Below are 19,839 nucleotides of genomic sequence, written 5' to 3' on the forward strand. Positions count from 1 at the left end.
CCCCATCCTCTTTGCTCTGTCTGTGGCACGAGCTGCCTGGGTGAAGGGTTACCTCCACGTACGGTTTGCTGGCAGCTGGCTTTTGCCGCGCACTGTTGGTGCCATCTGAGCAACAGGCTCGTGGGTGCCATATGGAGCGAGCGGCAAGGCCGGCTGTGGCTCCCACCCCCCCATGCTTGCAGGGAGCCCCAGGGGGTTTTCGAGCAGTGACAGGAACAGGCACGGGCAGAGGGACCTGTTAGTCACTCTGTCATGCTTCAGCAGTCTGCGTTTCCACCTGGTGCTCTCCAGGGAGTCCCTGTGGGCTGCAAAGGGTGCCGTGGGCAGGGGGAGGTGGGGGCTTTCATGGGATGTGGAGCGTCTTTGCACAGGATGAGGGTGCGCATCAGACCTGGAGCCCCCGGCTCCTCCCAAATATCCCCCCTCCCTAGATGCCAAGAGAGAAAACATTGAGTTTTTGTGGCAGCTTTTGGGAGGTGGGTTATTTCTGCCCACTTCCCTCCCTTTTCCCCATGTATTGCTGCTGGAAAACGAAGGAGGGTGCAGCTGGAGAAGTGGAGGCAGAAGCTGCTTCAGCACGTGAAGGCAATTTGGGTTTGTGGGTACTTTTGTCTCACGTTTAACCCAATGAAGCGCCACGGGCTGCCGAAACAGCGCTCGTGGCAAAACTGGAACTTGGGAGCATTTCCCTGCGGTTTAGGTTTTGTTATGAGTCATGTGTCAACTGGGGTTTGTCGTCCTTCTGGGAACACTGGGAAACAACAGGCAGAAAGGTGCAACACTAAAATTCACTGCCTGCTGAGCTTGCCACTGGCACGTGTACGATTTTTGCACTTCCAGCAAATCTCTGGGGTTGTAAAAACCTGTGGAAAGGAGGTGATAAACCCTCCTGAGACTCCCTGGCTGAGCTGCACCTCTGCATCTGCTTGCGGGGCTAATGGGAGTTTCTGACGCACGTTGAGATCTTGACTAGGAAGGTGCTGTTGAAGGACAAAGTCTGACGATGTTTGGATCTTAATGTTTTACAGCTCCCCTGCCTTCGAACAATGCCTAAAAATACAAGTGTATGCAAATTATAAACTAATTTAGATGATGGAGCATGGGAATATTGCTCATACTCCCCAAGCATGGCATTTCCAATCATATCTTCGTTTCATTTTTAAGCAAAGAAATCATAATCTTGACATGTTTATCATTCAGTGCCTGCACCAATTATCTCTTTGGGTTCATTCTATAGTTCATAGAACTGATAGATTATGATCATGTTGTTAGGAGAATTGTGCAGTCATTATTCCTCCAGCTGGAGGAGAAGTTGAAAAACAATTATAAAGAATGATTCTCCTTTGGATTGCTTTCTGAGTTCATGAAATAGGCAAGTTCCTATTACCGGGGGCCATGAGCTGCAAGGCTACTGCCACTCTTGGTTTTGAACTCTTGTGATCCAAACCAGATGACTTCTAACGCTAATTTTCTCTAGCAAGCTCTAGTTGTAGGTTTGGTTTTTTTTTTTTTTTTTTTTTTTTTTTTTTTTGTGGGTTGATCTCAGGGCGATAAATGCTCTTGGCTGCACAAGAGCTGAAACTCTGAATGATAATTTCCACTTTAATTATGGCACAGGGGTGGTGGTGATGCATCAGTGCGCACCTTTTGGGGAGGGGGCGGGTGTTAGAAATCGCAACCCAAGGCTTTGCATCCAAATAACGCAACGTTGGCATCTGCGTGTAATTTTGACTGGAAACCAGGTGAAGTGTGGTTCCCTCAAATTAAGTTTTGTTTTCTTTCAAGATCCTTAATGAGACCCAGGGGACTATGACACACACACCACACCCCCCCGCCTCCCCCAACAAAATATTTGCGGGAGCTGCTGCAAAAGGAGTCCTCTGGGGCTTTGGGAGTTGAAGGCAGCATGCTCCTGGGGGAGAGCTTTTCTTTGATCCCCAGAAGGAGCTCTCTAATCCCATCCATTAGCACACTTGGGCAGCTCGAGGGTGATTTGGCAGCCTTCCTCCTGTGATTGATTGTCCCCAGAGGAACACATTGCCTTTCTGCTCCTCCGGTGCCCCAGTTCTCCGTGCATGCTATTGAATTTTCAAGTTACTTGACCAGAAGGGAACAGAACCAGAAAAACAAATGTCTTGTCAAGGCATCGTTCCCATGCAAGGATTTTGCCTCCTTGTCTCTCCAGGGCTTTCCTTTCCTCCCTCATCTGCCAGCTGGTATTCAGGACATGAGTAAAGGGCCATATCCAGTGCCTTGGTTGCATCCATGCTTATCCAATTTGGGACTGGATGAAACCACCTGTCCCCCAGGCCTTGTTGTTTTGCCTCCTTGAAGTGGTCAATATTGAATGCTTGAGCAGATCTATTTATTTAATAATGTATCCTGTCAATATTTATGTAGCTTGTAGCTGGCTGGGCATTCCAGATCAGCGTGGGTAATGACTGACACGCAGAAGTAACTCTCCAGATGTAAAGTGCTGTGTGCCTGGGGAAGGAGGGAGCAGCGCTTGAGGGGGGTCTAGTGATTTTGCAGTGCCTTGGAGTGGCAGCTTTCCTCCCTGTGCCAGTCACAGCTTCCCTCCCATTGCTTTGAACGCCTTCCTTTTCCCTGTCCACCCCCACTCCTGAGGGCTGGTTCAGGTTTTCCTCCCGGGAAGGGAGTGTGGACCATGGCCAGGGGATAATGTGCTTGCTACGAGACCCCCAATTCCTCTGCTTGCTCCTGGTGTTGGTATGGGATCCGCTTAGACTGCGTGCCCCATAGCAGGGAGCCCTCAGTTAGGTTATTTGGGCACACGCTGTGTATTCATGCAAGAGGGATGCATCTCCTTAAACTAGGCTGATATTTTAATAACGAACCTGTTTTTATACAGGTGCCCAAACCACAGCTCAAATTTGCCACCTCTCTTTTGCACAGCATCCATCTTTCCCTTGGCATTGCATGGAAACAGGATGCGTCCCTGTCTTCCCGGCTGATGCTGGTTGACCTGAGCAGCTTTCCCTGGTGTACGCAGGAAAGCTGGGGCTGAAGTGAGCTGGGTCCCAGGTCTTTTGGCTTCTCCGACTGCAGAGAAAACAGGGAGGCTTGACGGCATGGTGCTGTGAGGCTGGCTGGCTGTGTTTGCACGCCTGCGTTGGGCGGTGGCGTCGAGAGTCCTTGAAACTTTGAAGACTCAGAAGCAGGCATTACTATTTATTATTTTTGAACACCTACCACCCTGAGCTCCCAGAATTAACAGGCTCCCTATAGCTCTCTGCTTGCTAGTATTTGGTAGATGGATAAACATACTTTATTTCTTTATAAAGGGGAAAGGTTGTTTACAAGTTCTGAAACAGAATGGAAATGCTGTTTTCCATCAGCAGTGTTTCATGAACAATAACAAAATAATGTTTAAAAAGCCCTTGAAGTGTCCCTTTTAAATGAAAAACCGAAGTGCTGGGAAGAATATTAAATGCACACAAACCTGAGGTATTAATGCTTATTAATGAACTAAGGAAAAAAAAAAAAAAGATGCAAGTGAAAGCAGAAATCTGTGCCTGGCACTAAAACCTTTGTGAAAATGGTCCCAGACCTGCATAGAGGATGGTCTAATCTTTATTTAAAACCCCAAAAAGTCACAAAATCTGCCACAGCCCCAGGCGGGTGCCTCTGCCTTTGGGGAAATATAAGCCCCCGGGCTTCTAGGCAGGAGGTGATGTCTGATTAACAGGGATGAGGGAGAAACTCTGGCTGGGTGGGGAACACCTGAGGAGCTGGCTGCGAGGTTCTCGCCTTTTCCTCTGCGGCTGTTGTAAGCAACATGCCGCGGATGTGCTCAGGTGCTGCTAATTTTGCTTGCCATTGCTTTTCTTAAAGTGCATTTGACTACTTTTTAAATATTAGGCAGTAGCAAGGTAGCATTTTCGGTGAATTCGCCTTTCCCTTTTTAATTATTGTAGCAAGGATATTAAAAAAACACTTTTAAAAACAGTTTCTCTGACAGCACACAGTGAATCAGAGCAAGACTTGCTTGTCTGGAAGAGCAGGCCCAAGGAGGATGCTGGATGTATTTCTGCTTACTTCATGGCCAAACCCATTACAAAATAAAAATATTTCCATGTGCCAGAGGAGGGAGCCAGCAAAACACAGGAAATCTGAAGGTTTCTGCTTTTTTACTGTCTTTTTTCCTAATGAAATCAGAATAAATTGAGTCGAGCGGGACCAAACTTTGCTGGCACTTGTGAAAGAGTTGGTAAAAGTGGTGCTGGTGTCTCACAGATGAGTTGGGAGCACTGGCTTTAAAAATCAGAAGTTTGCAAGTTTTTATCTTAGACGGACAGGGCTTCTGCCTCTCTACTCTGCCTGCTTGCTTCAGTTAATTTTTTGCAATAACCTCAGGGGTTTTTTTTTGGCCTCTGTTCTTCCCCCTGCTCTTACAGCACAAAGTTATCCATGCAGATAACTCAGGCAGAGAGTTTCACCTTAATGATGCTTGTCAGGGCCTGGTGTTGCTCGCCCCGCAAGGCAGAGATGGATTTGCTGATGGCTTCTCAAATGGGGCCAAGCACCCAATAACTGCTCCACCGAGAGCCCCTCTCGCTGCTGCTGGTCCCTGGGAAAAGCTAATAACGAAGGGGATAACCACGGCATGGAGCTGCCCTCCCGTAGCATCCTTCACTGGGAGGAAGGTGGGTTTTGTACGGTGAGAGGTGCTGCAGCGTTCCTCATCGGTGCGGTGGGGGATGGGGGGACCACGGTGCTGCCTGGAAAAGCTGGGGGAGGCAGGGAAAAGGACATCTGTGAGATGCCGCCGGCGGCTCTCCATCCCGCGGTGTGGCTGTCGGAGGTAGGGGTGCAGTGGGAGAAATGGAGAGAGACACGCACTGCCCTGGGCAGCGCAGGCATTGTTGTGAAGTGGTTGACCCAAAATGTCCAGGTGTAGCCCCAAATGCCCTCTCCGGTGTCTGGGATGGGTGGGAGCTGCCATCGCCGCTCATTTTTGGGCCTTGCCTTTTGATTTACTTGCGCTCCATTCCTCTGCAAATTCCCATTCCCTGTCAACTCGCCTTGCAAAATGCCTGTGCCGCATATGAAATGGAGGAGATAAAATTACAGTATCTCAAAATTGGCCGGGCTCGGTGCAATATATAACATAACAGATGGTACTACATGATGCCTCTGAAATATCTGTGCAATAGCATTTTAAGAAACTGATATAACTGATCAGGCAGCATATGGAAAATACTTTCTGTGCTGCATGAGGGTGCAGTGCCCCCTCTCCCAGCACCTGCTCTCCCTCCTCGAGTTCGGGGTGCAATGTGGCAATGAGCATCTCCTGTCTTCAATGGAGATGTCCTCATCATGCTCCTGAGGCCGGGCAGCCCCTGCAGCTGGGTGATCACCATTTGAGCATGATTTAAAAAACAAGAAAGAAAAAGAACGGAAACAAAGCGGTTTTCATCCAGGAGCAGAGTGGAAACATGGTGGTTTGGCAGCTTCTCCGCAGCCTCCTGGTTGAGAGGAGGGACCACGTCCCTCATCCCCTGGGCACAAGTGATGGGTCTCCAGCTGTTGTCTGCCCTCAGCCCCCTGAGCTCCCCGGTTCATCCAATTTCTGATGCACCTTGTGCAGTCACTTTGCCGGTGCCATCTGTGGGCTGCTTCTCACCTCATGCACATCTAAATCCTCTCCGGCGAATTTGCTGTTCCCTGCCCTGCTTGCTGGCCTGCTGCCTGTCCTCCTGGCCTTATATGTTGGTTGACCCCTCTGTCTAACAGAGAGGACAATATTTCCCCTCCGCCAGGCTCAGCTCATATTCTAAAAGGTGCTTCGGGGTCATGGGATGAAAGGCTCCTTGCTGTTTCTGCAATGAGTCAAAGTTGAGCTAAGAATAGATCTATAAACAAGACAGCAGGGAAGGTTTCCTAGCAGAGCCTCTCGGGACCCTGGGAATATGCCATTGCTGGAGTCGTTTGCAAAGAAGACGTGGACCCTGCTGAGCCTTGGGTTTGCGGGGTGCCTGGCTTTGCAAGGCGGGGGGTGGCTCCGGGCAAATCCCCTCCTAACGTGCAGGTTGGTTTTGATCCCCAAGGAGAAGGTGTTGGGGCTGGACACTACGGAGCCTAGTGAGGAGAGGGGGCTCTGCGTCTCACCGTGGCCGCAGGAGTGGTGCTGTGGTGGGTGATGCTGCAGCAAGCAGCTGGTGGGGGCCTTGTTGGGATTGGGACGGATGAAGCCAAACTCTTCTCCCAGAGAACCATCTCCTGCTGCTTGCCTTGGTAGAGGAGCGAGGGCTAGGGCGAGCTGCACGGCTGGGTTTTGTGCCGGCACGTGAAATGCTCTGGCAGGAGGCACTACGCTTGGTTGCTACCCACGCTCCTGCAGGGAGGTATTTAGAGCTGTCAGTCTAGCGTGCTGTCTGTCTGTCCACCCACCTACATATCTATACAAATCCAGGGTATATTAAATGTCTGTGAGAGCCCTGGACACGCTGAGCCTTGCTGCTGAGACGCGGGCTCCTGATGCAGCGATGTCCTGTGTCCACACGTCCAGGTCGAGAGAGTTGGGATCAGAGTCTGAACGATGCAGCTTGGTCCCCATTTCTGGAGTGATTTGCACAAAAGCCAAAAGTGGGAATCTTGCAGAAAACTGACTTCCCTCCTTTGTCTTTCCCGACTTTGTCCTCTCTGTTATCTCAATGGCTTTCTGCTTGCTGCCGTGTTGCTCTTTAATCTGGAGCCCTCTGTTCTTACCTGAGCTACAGAGGCTTGACGACGAAAGCCACTGAACTCGGAGCAAAATGAAAGGGAGCAAAGCTTAAGAAAATGTTTTCTTTCTCTCTCATTCTTTAAAGAAAAAGGAAAAAAAAAAAAAGTAAGAGAAAACCCAAACCCCAGAAGCACACAGCCGGTGAGCGATGCCTGATTATCCTTGAACCATCTCCTGCTTATGGATCAGGATGCATCGTTTCTGCCCTGTTTGCTTTTCTTCCCCCAACCCCCCCGCCCCGCTCCGCTCTTTCCCTGACGTTCAGTCATTTTGATCAAAGATAAGCAAACAAAAGTCTCCTTTCTCAACCTGTCGATGATGGGAGAAGGGAATCCTGCCCTGGTGCTGGCGAGCGTGTGTTCAGAGCTGATGGGATGGGCGAGCCTGGGGCGGTGGGGTGCGTGGAGATGGGGGGTGGTACAGAAGGAGCTTGATGTCTGCGTGGAGATAATGTTTTGTACACAACGACAGGGGATAATTACTATGATCAAAGATTTGTGTGAGGGTATCTTGTGTTTCACCGCTCTGGAGTGGGCCCATCCTCCTGACAGCTGAGGAGGGGAGCAAACCCCATCGCCAGCTTTTCCCACCATCCTCCTTCCCACGAGGATTTCTCCTGGGAGATGGGGTGCTCTGCGGGCTGGGCATTTTGGAGGAGGATGACTGGGAGCATGTGGGTGTGCAGTGGGGCCAGGCTCTTCTCAGGGGTGCCCAGAGAGGGCAAGAGGTAACGGGCACAAATTAAAGGACAAGAAACTCTTTTCAAATGGAAGGAAGAAAAAGCTTTCTTATGGTAAGGGTGCTCAAGCACTGGAAAAGGTTGCCCAGGGACCTTGTGGGGTTCCTGGCCCCATGGTGCTGCTGCGTTCGCCGCTGCTCATAGCGCATCTTTGGAGGTACCTCATCCAGCACGCGGCTGGTAATGATTCTTGACGGGAATTAGTACCCTGTCCATCTGGCCCTGTTCTGCCTTCTAACAAGAGGAGATAAGTGCACTTAACAATACACCAGCTCTTGTTCAGGCCCCTTCTTCCCAAGCCAGAATCAATAGCAGACCTCTCCAGCTTTTAGAGACTTAGATCCCATCTTTTCATCTCTCTCTCACTCATTTTTCCCAAGCAGCACAAGCTTGATTTTTCTTTTTTTTTTTTTTTTTTTTCTTCACACTGCGGAAATTTTCGCATTCTACCTTTCATCTGAACCCACTCACCGTTCGCCCAGCTAGGGCTGCAGCTTGCACACCAGATAAGAAACTCTACCGCAACTGGGTTCCCCAGTCCCCATCTCCATCTTGCTCCCGGTTATGAGCTCTCCCGCAGCCACCTTTATCTTCAAAGAGCTTTACAAACACTAATTAATCCTCCCAGCACCCTGCTGCGGTAGGCGAGGGAGAGTTCACCTTCACCCACTGGTGCCGGTGCCCCTCTCCCGTGCCATGGGGTTTCTCTCCTTGGGGCATCCCTGCTTGCTGGGTTTGCTTGCTCTAGTTTTGTGGAGTGGGATGCTCTCCCCCAGGCAGGGCTAGTGGGACGGTTTGGTGTCTGTGTCACCACGGCTGGGACCTGCATGAAAGGAGCATGACACCAGGTTAATGCTTTTAGGAGCTTCAAGAGGTGAGCAGTGCTGCTGGCTGCATCTCCTCTTGAGCACCAGCCTGCTTCTCCCTTTGCTTTTGCTGCTCATTTAGTTGCTTTGTCCAGCTTAATTGTCCTCGGTTTGCCTTCACCATGGGGCTGGATGCGTGCCGCTCGCCCAGCCTGGAGTAACTCACCGTGTTTGTGTTTGCCCTTGGCCAGGGCTGTAGGAGTGAAGAAGCGCTGGGGGAGGGATGATACATCTGCAGGATGTACACGCACCTGGGGGGCAGTTGGTGAAGTCCCTACAGTCTGTAGGATGCTCAGCCGGATCCTCACGCTCGCCATGGCCTGTGTGGGGATCTGGGGTGGCTGATGCTGGGCTCGCAGGGCTGCGTGGGAAGGTAGAGCTGGGGGAGCAGAGTGGTGCTGGGGCAGGCAGCTCGTGCTGCTGTTGCCTGCATCTTCTGTTTCTTGCTGGAGTAGCTTTGAGTTCAGAGAGGCTTTTTTTTTTTAAAAAAAAAAAAGCTACTTTTTTTTTTTTCCTTTTCCTTGCATGAAATGCAAATCAATAGATGTTGTATTCACATTCTAACAAGATGTCAAGGAGAAAAGGGTAGCCTTTCATTCAGGCAGAGACACAAACACAGGCAGGCAGAGGAGGGGATAGAGGCACCAGTTCCAGACCGGGTGGGCATTGTGGCCTGGGCAGGCCAGGGGGAGCAGGAGGGCCGAAAGCCCCAGCCACGCAGGTTTTTGGCTACTTTCTCCTTCTCCAAAGCATCCTGCATCCCTTCCTCTTTCCCCAGAGCCTCCTGCATCCCTTCCTCTTTCCCCAGAGCTTCCTGCACCCCTTCCTCTTTCCCCAGAGCCTCCTGCATCCCTTCCTCTTTCCCCAGAGCCTCCTGCATCCCTTCCTCTTTCCCCAGAGCTTCCTGCATCCCTTCCTCTTTCCCCAGAGCTTCCTGCATCCCTTCCTCTTTCCCCAGAGCTTCCTGCATCCCTTCCTCTTTCCCCAGAGCTTCCTGCATCCCTTCCTCTTTCCCCAGAGCTTCCTGCATCCCTTCCTCTTTCCCCAGAGCCTCCTGCATCCCTTCCTCTTTCCCCAGAGCCTCCTGCATCCCTTCCTCTTTCCCCAGAGCCTCCTGCATCCCTTCCTCTTTCCCCAGAGTCTCCTGCATCCCTTCCTCTTTCCCCAGAGCTTCCTGCACCCCTTCCTCTTTCCCCAGAGCTTCCTGCACCCCTTCCTCTTTCCCCAGAGCCTCCTGCATCCCTTCCTCTTTCCCCAGAGTCTCCTGCATCCCTTCCTCTTTCCTCAGAGCCTCCTGCACCCCTTCCTCTTTCCCCAGAGCTTCCTGCACCCCTTCCTCTTTCCCCAGAGCCTCCTGCATCCCTTCCTCTTTCCCCAGAGCTTCCTGCACCCCTTCCTCTTTCCCCAGAGCTTCCTGCACCCCTTCCTCTTTCCCCAGAGCTTCCTGCACCCCTTCCTCTTTCCCCAGAGCCTCCTGCATCCCTTCCTCTTTCCCCAGAGCCTCCTGCATCCCTTCCTCTTTCCCCAGAGCCTCCTGCACCCCTTCCTCTTTCCCCAGAGCCTCCTGCACCCCTTCCTCTTTCCCCAGAGCTTCCTGCACCCCTTCCTCTTTCCCCAGAGCTTCCTGCACCCCTTCCTCTTTCCCCAGAGCCTCCTGCACCCCGTCCTCTTTCCCCAGAGCCTCCTGCACCCCTTCCTCTTTCCCCAGAGCTTCCTGCATCCCTTCCTCTTTCCCCAGAGCCTCCTGCACCCCTTCCTCTTTCCCCAGAGCCTCCTGCACCCCTTCCTCTTTCCCCAGAGCCTCCTGCACCCCGTCCTCTTTCCCCAGAGCCTCCTGCACCCCGTCCTCTTTCCCCAGAGCCTCCTGCACCCCGTCCTCTTTCCCCAGAGCTTCCTGCACCCCGTCCTCTTTCCCCAGAGCCTCCTGCACCCCTTCCTCTTTCCCCAGAGCCTCCTGCATCCCTTCCTCTTTCCCCAGAGCCTCCTGCACCCCTTCCTCTTTCCCCAGAGCCTCCTGCACCCCTTCCTCTTTCCCCAGAGCCTCCTGCACCCCTTCCTCTTTCCCCAGAGCTTCCTGCACCCCTTCCTCTTTCCCCAGAGCTTCCTGCACCCCGTCCTCTTTCCCCAGAGCCTCCTGCACCCCTTCCTCTTTCCCCAGAGCCTCCTGCACCCCCTTCCTCTTTCCCCAGAGCTTCCTGCACCCCTTCCTCTTTCCCCAGAGCCTCCTGCACCCCTTCCTCTTTCCCCAGAGCCTCCTGCACCCCTTCCTCTTTCCCCAGAGCCTCCTGCACCCCTTCCTCTTTCCCCAGAGCCTCCTGCACCCCTTCCTCTTTCCCCAGAGCCTCCTGCACCCCTTCCTCTTTCCCCAGAGCCTCCTGCACCCCTTTCTCCCCACCCCACTGCTCCTGCTTCCCACCCACAGCCCTGGAGAGAGCAGAAACTCAGCGAGGGAGCACTCAGGGCAGGGGAGCAGAGGTGCAGAGGAGCTGGGAATTCCTTTGAGTTGGGTTGGGAATGGTGATCCATGAGGCTGGGGTTGGGAAGGAGAAGTGGGCAGGAGACAGCGGAGAGGATGGTGGCCTGAGGACCTGGTGGTTGTGGGGCTTATGGCCGTGCAGACTTGGGCTGTGCTCCACTGAGGGGCCTGGGCTGCATTCGGCAGCAGGGATGGACCCGGTGGAGGCTGGTACCCGGGTCCTGGGCACGGCACTGGAGCATCTGTGAACCCTGTGCTCCTGCTTTTGGGGTGCTCTGCCCCCCTCTTCCCGGCCCTGCACGGAGAAGGCGAGGGAGTCTCTGCTTTATCAAAAATTTCAGTGTTACTTACCCCAGAGTCTAGGCTGGTCCCAGATATGAATATGCATTGAGACAGCTTGGGGGAAAAAAAAATCCTCTGAAAAATACACACACAAATGATGTTTAAATGTGCCCAGTGGACCATAATATCTCCTCACAGATCAGGTGCTGCCTGTCAAATCTAAATATGCATTTAGATCCCCTGCTTGATACCACAAAGCAAACCACCCCAAATATCCCAGAAAAGTTCCACCACCTAAATACATATTTATACATTATTTATTTTTTTTTTAATTGTATCTTGGAAATCAAACAAATGAAACAGGCCAGCGCCCTGTTCAGTCCTGGAGAGCTAGTGAGCAGTGATAGATTTGTTTGCCTGATCCAAGCGCATTTGTTTCCCATTTTGCAGATGGGAAAGCAAAGGTATTGCTGTGCTGAAGGTCTGGTCCAAGGTCATCCTCCGAGCCGCGCTCGGTAATTTGGGTGCCACCTAATTGTCCGAAATCGATGCAAGGAGAGCAGTTAAGCATGTGCTGGATTTGGGTAATAGTCATTGCCAGGTTGGGGTGGGGGGGAAGCATATGGGAGAAATGTGGTGGGAGGAAAAAAAAGTAAGAATGTGTTGTTTTGAAATTTGCCCAAATATAGCTTTTCAGCCCAGGGTTTGAAAGCAGAGCAACATGTTTGTTCTGAGCCCATCAAACATCTCTGTTAATTAGAAATGATTTCTTTGTTCATTTCCTTTAGTTCCTTGAGGATAACAATATTTCTTTTCGCCTTGGGCGGATTCAGAGCGCGCTGTGTGGGTTTCGGAGAGTGAGCCACAGCCAGAGGGTTCAGCTGAGCCCTGACACAGCGCGGTCCCCTCCGGGGACAGATATCCCTGTCCTGGGCTGTCTGTGTAGTTCCAGGACGATGCCTTGCAGCCCTGGGAAATCCCAAATGCCTCCTCGCAGCTGGTTTCCCAGAACACTTGTGAAGCGAAGGATAAGTTTCCTTGACGTTGGCTGTTTGGGTGTCAAAGGGAAATTCAGGACAGAAATATCGCCATCCCTGTCTCAAGCTGAGCGAGACACTAGGCTCATTGGTTTTTTACTCAGCGCAATGATTTAGCTCTTTCAGAGGTCAAGGTTATTGCGAACAGCATAGCTTTACTCCTAGGAAAAGAGAAAAGTCCCTGGGCGCGTTTTCTTTGGCGTGCTCCTAAAGCCACGAGAGATGGGTTGCCTTCAGCAGATAATGTGAGAATACAGTTGAGTTAAAAGCTTTTAAAAACTTGTGGTTTATTCACGTAGAGTAGGAAATGTAATCGAGATTAATGGCTAAAAGCCAGAGAAAGTTTGCCTTGATGGTGTGTGCTTGGCTCCCACCCCTCGCCGGGGGAGGGTACCCCCCTCGAGAGCATGATGGATACAGCACTGTGCGCTGAAAGCATCATTCCTGCTCCTTCTGGTGCTGCTTCGTATGAAAATAATGCGAGGTAAGAGGTGTGTGCACGGAGGGGGATGCGGTTGCCGTCTCTGTGATTAGTCTGTGTCGAGCTGCAACAAGTGGGTGGGAGAAACATGGGGAAGACAGGCAGCAGGGGAGGAAATTATTAGGGTTTTGTTGGCTGGGATTGGATGCGAGGTGTTTGGTAGCAGATAGGAGCTGGAGGGCCCCGGCACCAGCTCTGTAGCAGCTTGGGGGAATTAATGTTTGCAGCCGGGTGTTTGCAGATGCGTCGTCCTTCCAGGAATCATGCATGCCTGATGTGGAGCATCTCTTTTTCCAGACACTCTCTGAGACGATGAATTTAATGCAAAGAAGAGTCTCGAGGGAGGAAAGTCCAGGGAACTGATGTGTCCTGGGGGACCAGGGATGGCAAGAGGATGCCCCAGCAGATGAGCCCAGAGCCTAAGGCGAGAAGCAGGATGAAACCCTGGGATGGGAGGTGGGGGGGTGGAAGAGTTTGTGACCTCTGGTACCAAAATGCTGCAGTGGTTTGAGAGCTGGTCATCCAAAGTATTGGTCCAAAAGTACTCTTGGACCGGTCTGGAACACAAAAAGAGACCTTTAGCCCTGAGTTAGAGGGGAAAGAGATTGTTATGAGTAAAACTAAACATCTTAATTTTTCTTTAAGCATTAAAAAATGCTTACCATTTATTTTTAACAAAGTTGCAATTAATGTGAAATAAGAAACATTTTTTTTTGTTTAGAAAAATATCAAAAATACGCACTATTTCTTTGGAAAACTTCTCTTTGCAGCCTTTTTATTGGCAGTTCAGCAAACTCAGGCACTAGCTGGCAAACACTTTGAGCTGGGGGTGGCTGTAGGAGGGTGGACGTGGCAGGGGCAGCAGGTGGAGAGGCAGGAGGCAGCAGCTGCTGCCATGTGCTGGGGATGCTTTGGGCTTGGCAGGGGCATGGGAAGGTGGCAAGGCAGGTCTGGGGAAAGCAGGGCTTGGGGGCAAGCTGTGGCAGCCTGGAAAGGGAGGATTGCTTTAGAGAGCCTGAGGAAACACTCCTTGGCCTCGGTGGGAATGGGATGGTATCGAGCAGCGGGTCTGCAGGAGCAGCTACCTGGGCTCAGCGTCCTTTTGGGGCTCTGTGAGCCCGCTGAAGGGGAAAAAATACAGCTCTAGTTGGGATGCACAGAGAAGATTGTTTCTCGGTTTCAGAGATTTTGTGCGAAAAACACCCACTCATGCTAAAAAGCTTGGATTACCCGCTGGTTTGCCTCTCTTGGCAGTAGGCAGAGCTGCCGGTGGCTTCCCGGGGAGGGGGGTAGAGCCCACAGAGGGGCAGGGGTGAGCCAAGGGGCTGAAGCCTGGGGCTGCCCACCCCCCCGCCCCCCGTCAGCTCCAGTTTAGGGACAAAAAATTTCTGAGCCCCTTTGCAGGCAGCTGGTGCACGAGGAGTCAGTGGGACGGTGCCCACCTCTGTGCCAGGCTGCTCCCTCCATCCCGGGTCCTGCTGGCAGCCGGTGCTGGCAGGGATGCTCAGGGGGGTCAATGCCCGCATTTAACTCCCTGGTTGCAGAAGGAGACCCGCAGAAGAGCAAGTGTGCGTGTGTCAGTCAGCATCTTGAACCAATGGGTGCCTGGTAGGAGGTCTACTTTCCCCCGTGCACGCACTGAGCCTGGTGTTCCTTCTGCTAGTTGTGTGTGTGTGTGTGTGTGCGCGCGTGTGCAAGGAAAAATCGGAGACGCTGACTGCCTGCTCCCGTTTCTCTCCCCCTCTCTCTAGCTCACTAACTCAGTCTCCCTCCCTCTGCAAACATTGGATTTAAACCTGCTCAGAATTCAACGCAGACGAAAGCAGCGGCGGCAGCAGCAAGCAGCAAGCAAATCAGCCGCTAGTCTACTGCAGCTTCAAGATGTACCATCCTGCCTGCTGGATCATCTTCACGGCCACAACTGCTCTGCTCTTCATCCCAGGTAGTGCAAAAAAGCTTTTTCTCCAGGGCATCGGGAGGGTATCGGCTGGCAGGGTGGGAAAGCCGAGCAGTGTGCGTGCATGGGGGACCTGGACTTCATGCACATTGCGCACGAACGCACAGATGCAGGCAGGCAGCGAGTTGCTCTGCAGCAGGGAATTGCCAAGTGCTCCCAGCGAGTGGGGTTCACACAGCCGTGCCCGTCCCCCGTGGCAGGGCTGGCCCCCCGGGGAGGCACCCAGCCGCAGGCACCCGAGGCGCTGGCACCTGTGGTGGGGGCTGGTGGGGGTTGCACGGCAGCCCCCAGGCTGGGCAGAGTCTGTCCCCCCAGGCAGCCTCTGGCTGTAAATGATGTGGGCACGGAGCTTTTTCCCCTTCAAAGTTGGGCACCTCCTGTGCCCTCCCTCTCTCCTGAGCTGTCATGCTATTCCCTGTGCTCCCCCTCACCCCTCCTTCCCCCGATTCCTTGCCAGGCAAACTCGGGTGCCTGCCCCTCACTCCCTTTTGCGAAGTGAAAACGAACCCCCCGACCCGGGGGGGGGGACGACAGGGACGACCGCATCTGGCTGCGGCAAAGGTGCTGCAACCTCCATGAGCCGAGCAGGTGGCCCCCGAAGTGTGGGTTGGCCTCATCCCCGTGGCTTGGGGGAGATGCTGGGTTTGGATCCAGCGCTGGCTCTGTGCTGGTGCTCCGCGGGTGGGTCGTGGTGGGGCAGCGAGCGCAGCCCTGCACTGCATCCGTAGGGAGGGAGCGATGGGGGCGGACAGCGGAGCTGCACGCGGAGGGGGGAAAGTCGTCGGCATTTTTTTTCATGATGATGTGCACTTTTAGCAGCTGAAAAGATTATGGTCCCTGTGCAAGCAGATGGGGACTGAGTGTCAAGGCTCAGATCCGATCTTAACCCAACATGTGTTTTTCGTGACTGTCAGCGAGAATTATGTTGGACTCAGGAGGGCAGGGAAAAGGCACGGCTATAATTTCTGCAGCTTTCCATGGTTTAGTTACAGTGCTTTGCTGTGCAGGGCTGGGATGTGTGGGAAGAGGATGAGGCTGGCGGGGGGGAGGTTAGCTGTGTCACAGCTGGAAAACAGCTCGTTCCACAGCTGTGATGAACACGAGGGGACTTGGGCTAAAACTTGCTTGTGGAGACCCATGCCGTGGGACACCCACATCCCGGGGTCCTGTGGCAGAGCCGTGCCGCACTGCAGCCCGAGCGGCCGGCAGGTACAAGAGCCCTGGCAGGGGACTGGGTACCACTGATGCTCCGTGGGATTATTGCAGGGGGATGCGATGTGTGTTAGCCCTGGGGGGGCAGCGCATCAGTGGAAGACCTCTGACAGCGATGCCACCAGCAATGCCTTAAAGCAAAATGGTGCACCTGTGGTTTAGCACGTGAGCACGAGAAGGATGGCACGGCTGTGTGAGCTGCCCGACTTTGCTGAATGCAAGGGTTTTTTTATTGAAAATACTGTCTTGAGCAAGGTGAGGTGGGTGTGCCTGGCACGGGGGCAGCTTGCCTCACCAACACTGTGCCAAGCAGAGCGTTGGCTCTTTCACTCTCTTGCTAGATGAGGTTCCTCTGGGTTGAAATTGCAAAGAAATGGAGGCAAGGCAGCCGTGCAGGTCGGATGGGAGGATTGTGACACTTGATGGGCTGTCATCAAGGTGTCCTTAAGCTGCAGGAGCTGGCAGAGACCAGAGCGTTTGTGGTTTGCTGGTGCCCTGCTGCGGTTTCCTTGAGATGTGGCTGGTTGGCCCCAGGCCTGGGCTAGCTCTGACATCTGTGTGTGCCAGGGAGGGAAAAGGCCCGTGCATTTAAGCCCCCAGTAACTCGGTAGAGGTTTTTTGATCCGTACGTATGTGGTTGTAGCTTTCCCTTCTTATTTCTATTAAGCACCAATATCTGCTTTGGCTTTGAATGTCCCCTGAGCCAAACCAGCCCAGGACTTTGCCCAGCTGGGCTCAGCCGTTAATCCATCAAGCTGAAACCTACTGCCTGCATTAGAGGAAATATTCCAGAGCACTGGGCTGGCTGCTGGGCGCTCTGCCTTCCCACCCCCACGCTGACCACTTTCTGCCTTGGAGGCTGGGATTGGAACATCTCCTATCCTTTTTTTTTTCGCATGGCTTGCAGAGGTTGGGTGTTTTCCCTCCCTGCCCACCCTGGATTCAGCACTGCTGTGGGCTGTAGCACAAGTCACGTTGGCAAAGTCCCCCTGGATGGCACTCTGTGCAGAAGGAAATCAAATGGTCCCTGCCGACCCTCGGAGCCTGCACCTTCTCAGAGTGGGTTTTTTGGGCTGATTGTTATTTGCAAGTGTAATCCCACGGGTTTTATGCAGGTGACGCTCCCCTGGGATATGCAGAGGCAGTTTGTGAAGTGTGAACTCTTTCCCTCTCCATTTTTATCTGAATCCTGCGGGAGTTTCGCGCGGGGTGGTTAAAGCGAGAAGGGAACCTGCTTTTAGAAGGTGTAATTAGAGTGAAGGAAACATCACAACTTGAAGGCTCCTGCAGAAAATAGCATTGCAAAGTTATTATTAGTGGTAATAGCTTATTTGCCATTTTTTCCCTCTTTCTGTTGCTCCCACTTGTGTTCTCCCCCCCCGCCCCCCCCCCCCCCCCCCCCCTTACTTTTGTTAGGAAAGATGCGTTTTTCCCATCGGGGCTCATGTCGTCTCGTTACCAATTCACTCTTGTGGAATCTAAAGACATGAAAGGTTAATGCAATAATGAAACCCTGACCCCTCTGGTCATAGATAACGTCTTACTCTGCAGCTTTTTATTTCTTTGTAAGACAAGTTTCCATCCAAAATAATTTAGAAGGCTTAATGCTATTGTCATCTGGTGCCTTGGGGGAGGTGAGTTTCTGGACATCAGTTGCTTTGTGAGGTGGGCTCTTTCTGATGGGAAGGATGCTGCGGATTTTTAATGAGCCCAGAGCTGCACAATGGGGAGGCAGAGGGGGTAATTTAATTGTCAAGCTATTGGCAAATGCTTTGAACTGCAGGGCATTTTGGGTGCTGTTGTTTTGAGATGTACCAGGGTGGGCTGTAATGCACTGGAGAACGAATTTGGGGCAAGGGGGAGTATATTTGGCTAATCTGCAGTTATGGTGTGACATCATGGCTCTACAGGTGGCAATAATCAATGTGCATCAGCTTCTTCAGACATTTATATTGCTGCCTTTGCTGGCTTGGCAAAATGGCTCGTCACGGCAGTGGCTCCTTTCAGAAGTCGGAAATCTGGCAGTGCAGGGCAAGACAGCTGATCTCGTTTTTTCACTGCTCCTGGGCATTGGGGTCAAGAGAAAGCTTGCAGAGCTTGGAGACTACCCCAGTGCCCTGCCATCACCTCTTGCATCTGGGACCTGCTTTCTGCATCCCCCTGGAGACTCTGGCTGTGCCACCCCTTACCTCCCCTGCCTCATTGTCACGTGGGCAGCCTGGCTTTGGTGGTGGCTTTAAATCCAGTCTAAAGTTAAGAAACAGAAATTGCAGAGGGTAAAAAGACTTTTCCATCCTTTCCTAGCGGGGAGCCTCTGCTGTGGGAGCACACTTTTCCTGCTGCCACCACGGCCTGTGACATGGCCATCAGCTTTCTCTAGTGGGGGATGCTGGACTGGTGGAGTGCTGCTGATCCCTACAACTAAGCCCAAGAATAAGTACCTGGAGCACATTAGTTCTGCTTTAGTGTCATTTCAATATGAGCGAGAGGGACTTAAGGGGATTTTCTGTGCTCTTCCAAAAGTAGGGATAGTAGTGGGTAAGGTACTGCAGCCAACCGTCCTCCATCAGTCAAAGATGCTCAAGAAGAGGCCCCAGCAGGATGGGGAGCCTGCACCGGTGGGCGTCAGCTCAAAACCATTGCCTGGTCTTCCTCTGCTTGAGGCTGGGGCTCTAGTTTCCCTGTCAGAGGTTAATTCCTCCATCCCCTGGCTCCTGGGACAGGGAGAAAGCTGGCGCTGGCCTTTTAGAGGATGCTTTGTTTCTGCTGGGGAGGAGCAGCCCTTGCTCTGGTTCCCAAATGACGTGGGGAGGGAACATGGTGGGAGAACAGGCACACACAGCTTTTGCTCCGTGCAAATGCCCACGGCACAAGGTTTTGGAACAATTTGCTTTGGGGACTGTGGGTTTTGGGGCTGCTGGCTCCGGCGGCTGCCTTCCAGCATGCCCCAAAGTGGTGAAGCTTGCTTTGGGTTTTCCAGCAGCTTCTCTTTGACAGCATCTCCTTTGTGCATTCACTAGTTGCAGGCAGCCAGGTGGAGGAGCTTTTGCTGGTGCAAATCCCTGTGAAAAACTGCAAAAGGAGAAATGTTTTGAAGGATACCAACGGGAGCTAGGTGCCTTAACTGGTGCCTTTGAAAATCTTCCCCAAAGGCTTGAATATTTGGTTATGGCAAATTTTGAGCTGCATAAACAGCTGTGTTCGTATTTTACACTTGAATATGCAATTTGAAGTTTGCACTCTGGTTAGAAACCAAAGTCGCTGGGCAAGGAGCAGGGAAGGAGGCTGCTGGGGCACTGTGATGAACCCCGACACGTTCCTGGGGGGAGCAGGAGGATCCTTTTGCTGCAGTCAGGTAGAAGAAAACTTGTGATTATTTTTTTTTCTGTAACATCCTTTATGACCCTGTGGTCAGCCTGGGCTTTGCAGCCTTGTCCTTTTTCCCTCCCAGCTTAGGCAAAGCTGGATATTAGCTCCCATTCCTTCTTACCTTCTGGGTTGAGCGTTCCCTGAGATGCTCTCGCCTGCTGGCATGTGCAGGATGGGGAATGATCTCAGCTGTCATGCTTCTCCTTTTTGTTTAAACTTAAAAATAATAACAGCTTTGCTGCAAATCTCCTTGCCTCCTAGTCATCTCTCCCTTTCCCTAATGAAGGCATGGTACTTATAATTACCAATGCGGCAACAGCACATACAGAGGTGGCTTTGACACTTGCTGCTCAGTGGGTGGGTTTTTCCACGGAACTCCTCTTTGTTTCATGCTTAGAGGAAAGAAACACTGTTTCTCAAAAGCTCTGGACTGTATTATCACCCTCTAAGGGTGACCAAGCAAGGTGGCTTGCTAGGTCCAGAAAGGCAGGAATGGCAGGGGATGCATCACCCTTGTGAACTGATGATAGCACGAGCCCAGGTAGCGTGGGGTCCGGTTGAGTGGGATGTTGGAGCTGGTGGGCTCTCCCTCCAGTCCTGGCTTACACTCGGAGGATGTGGGGTGACGGAGGGCAGTGGTTTGAGGCACTGGTTTGAGTTGGTGGAGGTGGT

General features: G+C 52.4%; 1 protein-coding gene across 2 annotated transcripts in view; it reads left to right on the forward strand.

Moving 5' to 3' along the window:
* The first annotated feature begins 14,325 nt into the window (after positions 1-14,325).
* OPCML (opioid binding protein/cell adhesion molecule like) overlaps positions 14,326-19,839 on the forward strand; it is a 305,281-nt gene continuing 299,767 nt past the window's right edge. For both annotated transcript variants that reach the window (XM_027806802.2, XM_014280748.3), the window contains exon 1: positions 14,326-14,571. In XM_027806802.2, the coding sequence (XP_027662603.1) occupies positions 14,511-14,571 (61 nt within the window). In that variant the 5' untranslated portion in view covers positions 14,326-14,510. The remainder of the gene's footprint in view (positions 14,572-19,839) is intronic.

The sequence above is a fragment of the Falco cherrug genome, chromosome 17 (assembly GCF_023634085.1).
Source record: "Falco cherrug isolate bFalChe1 chromosome 17, bFalChe1.pri, whole genome shotgun sequence".
Lineage (NCBI taxonomy): Eukaryota > Metazoa > Chordata > Aves > Falconiformes > Falconidae > Falco > Falco cherrug.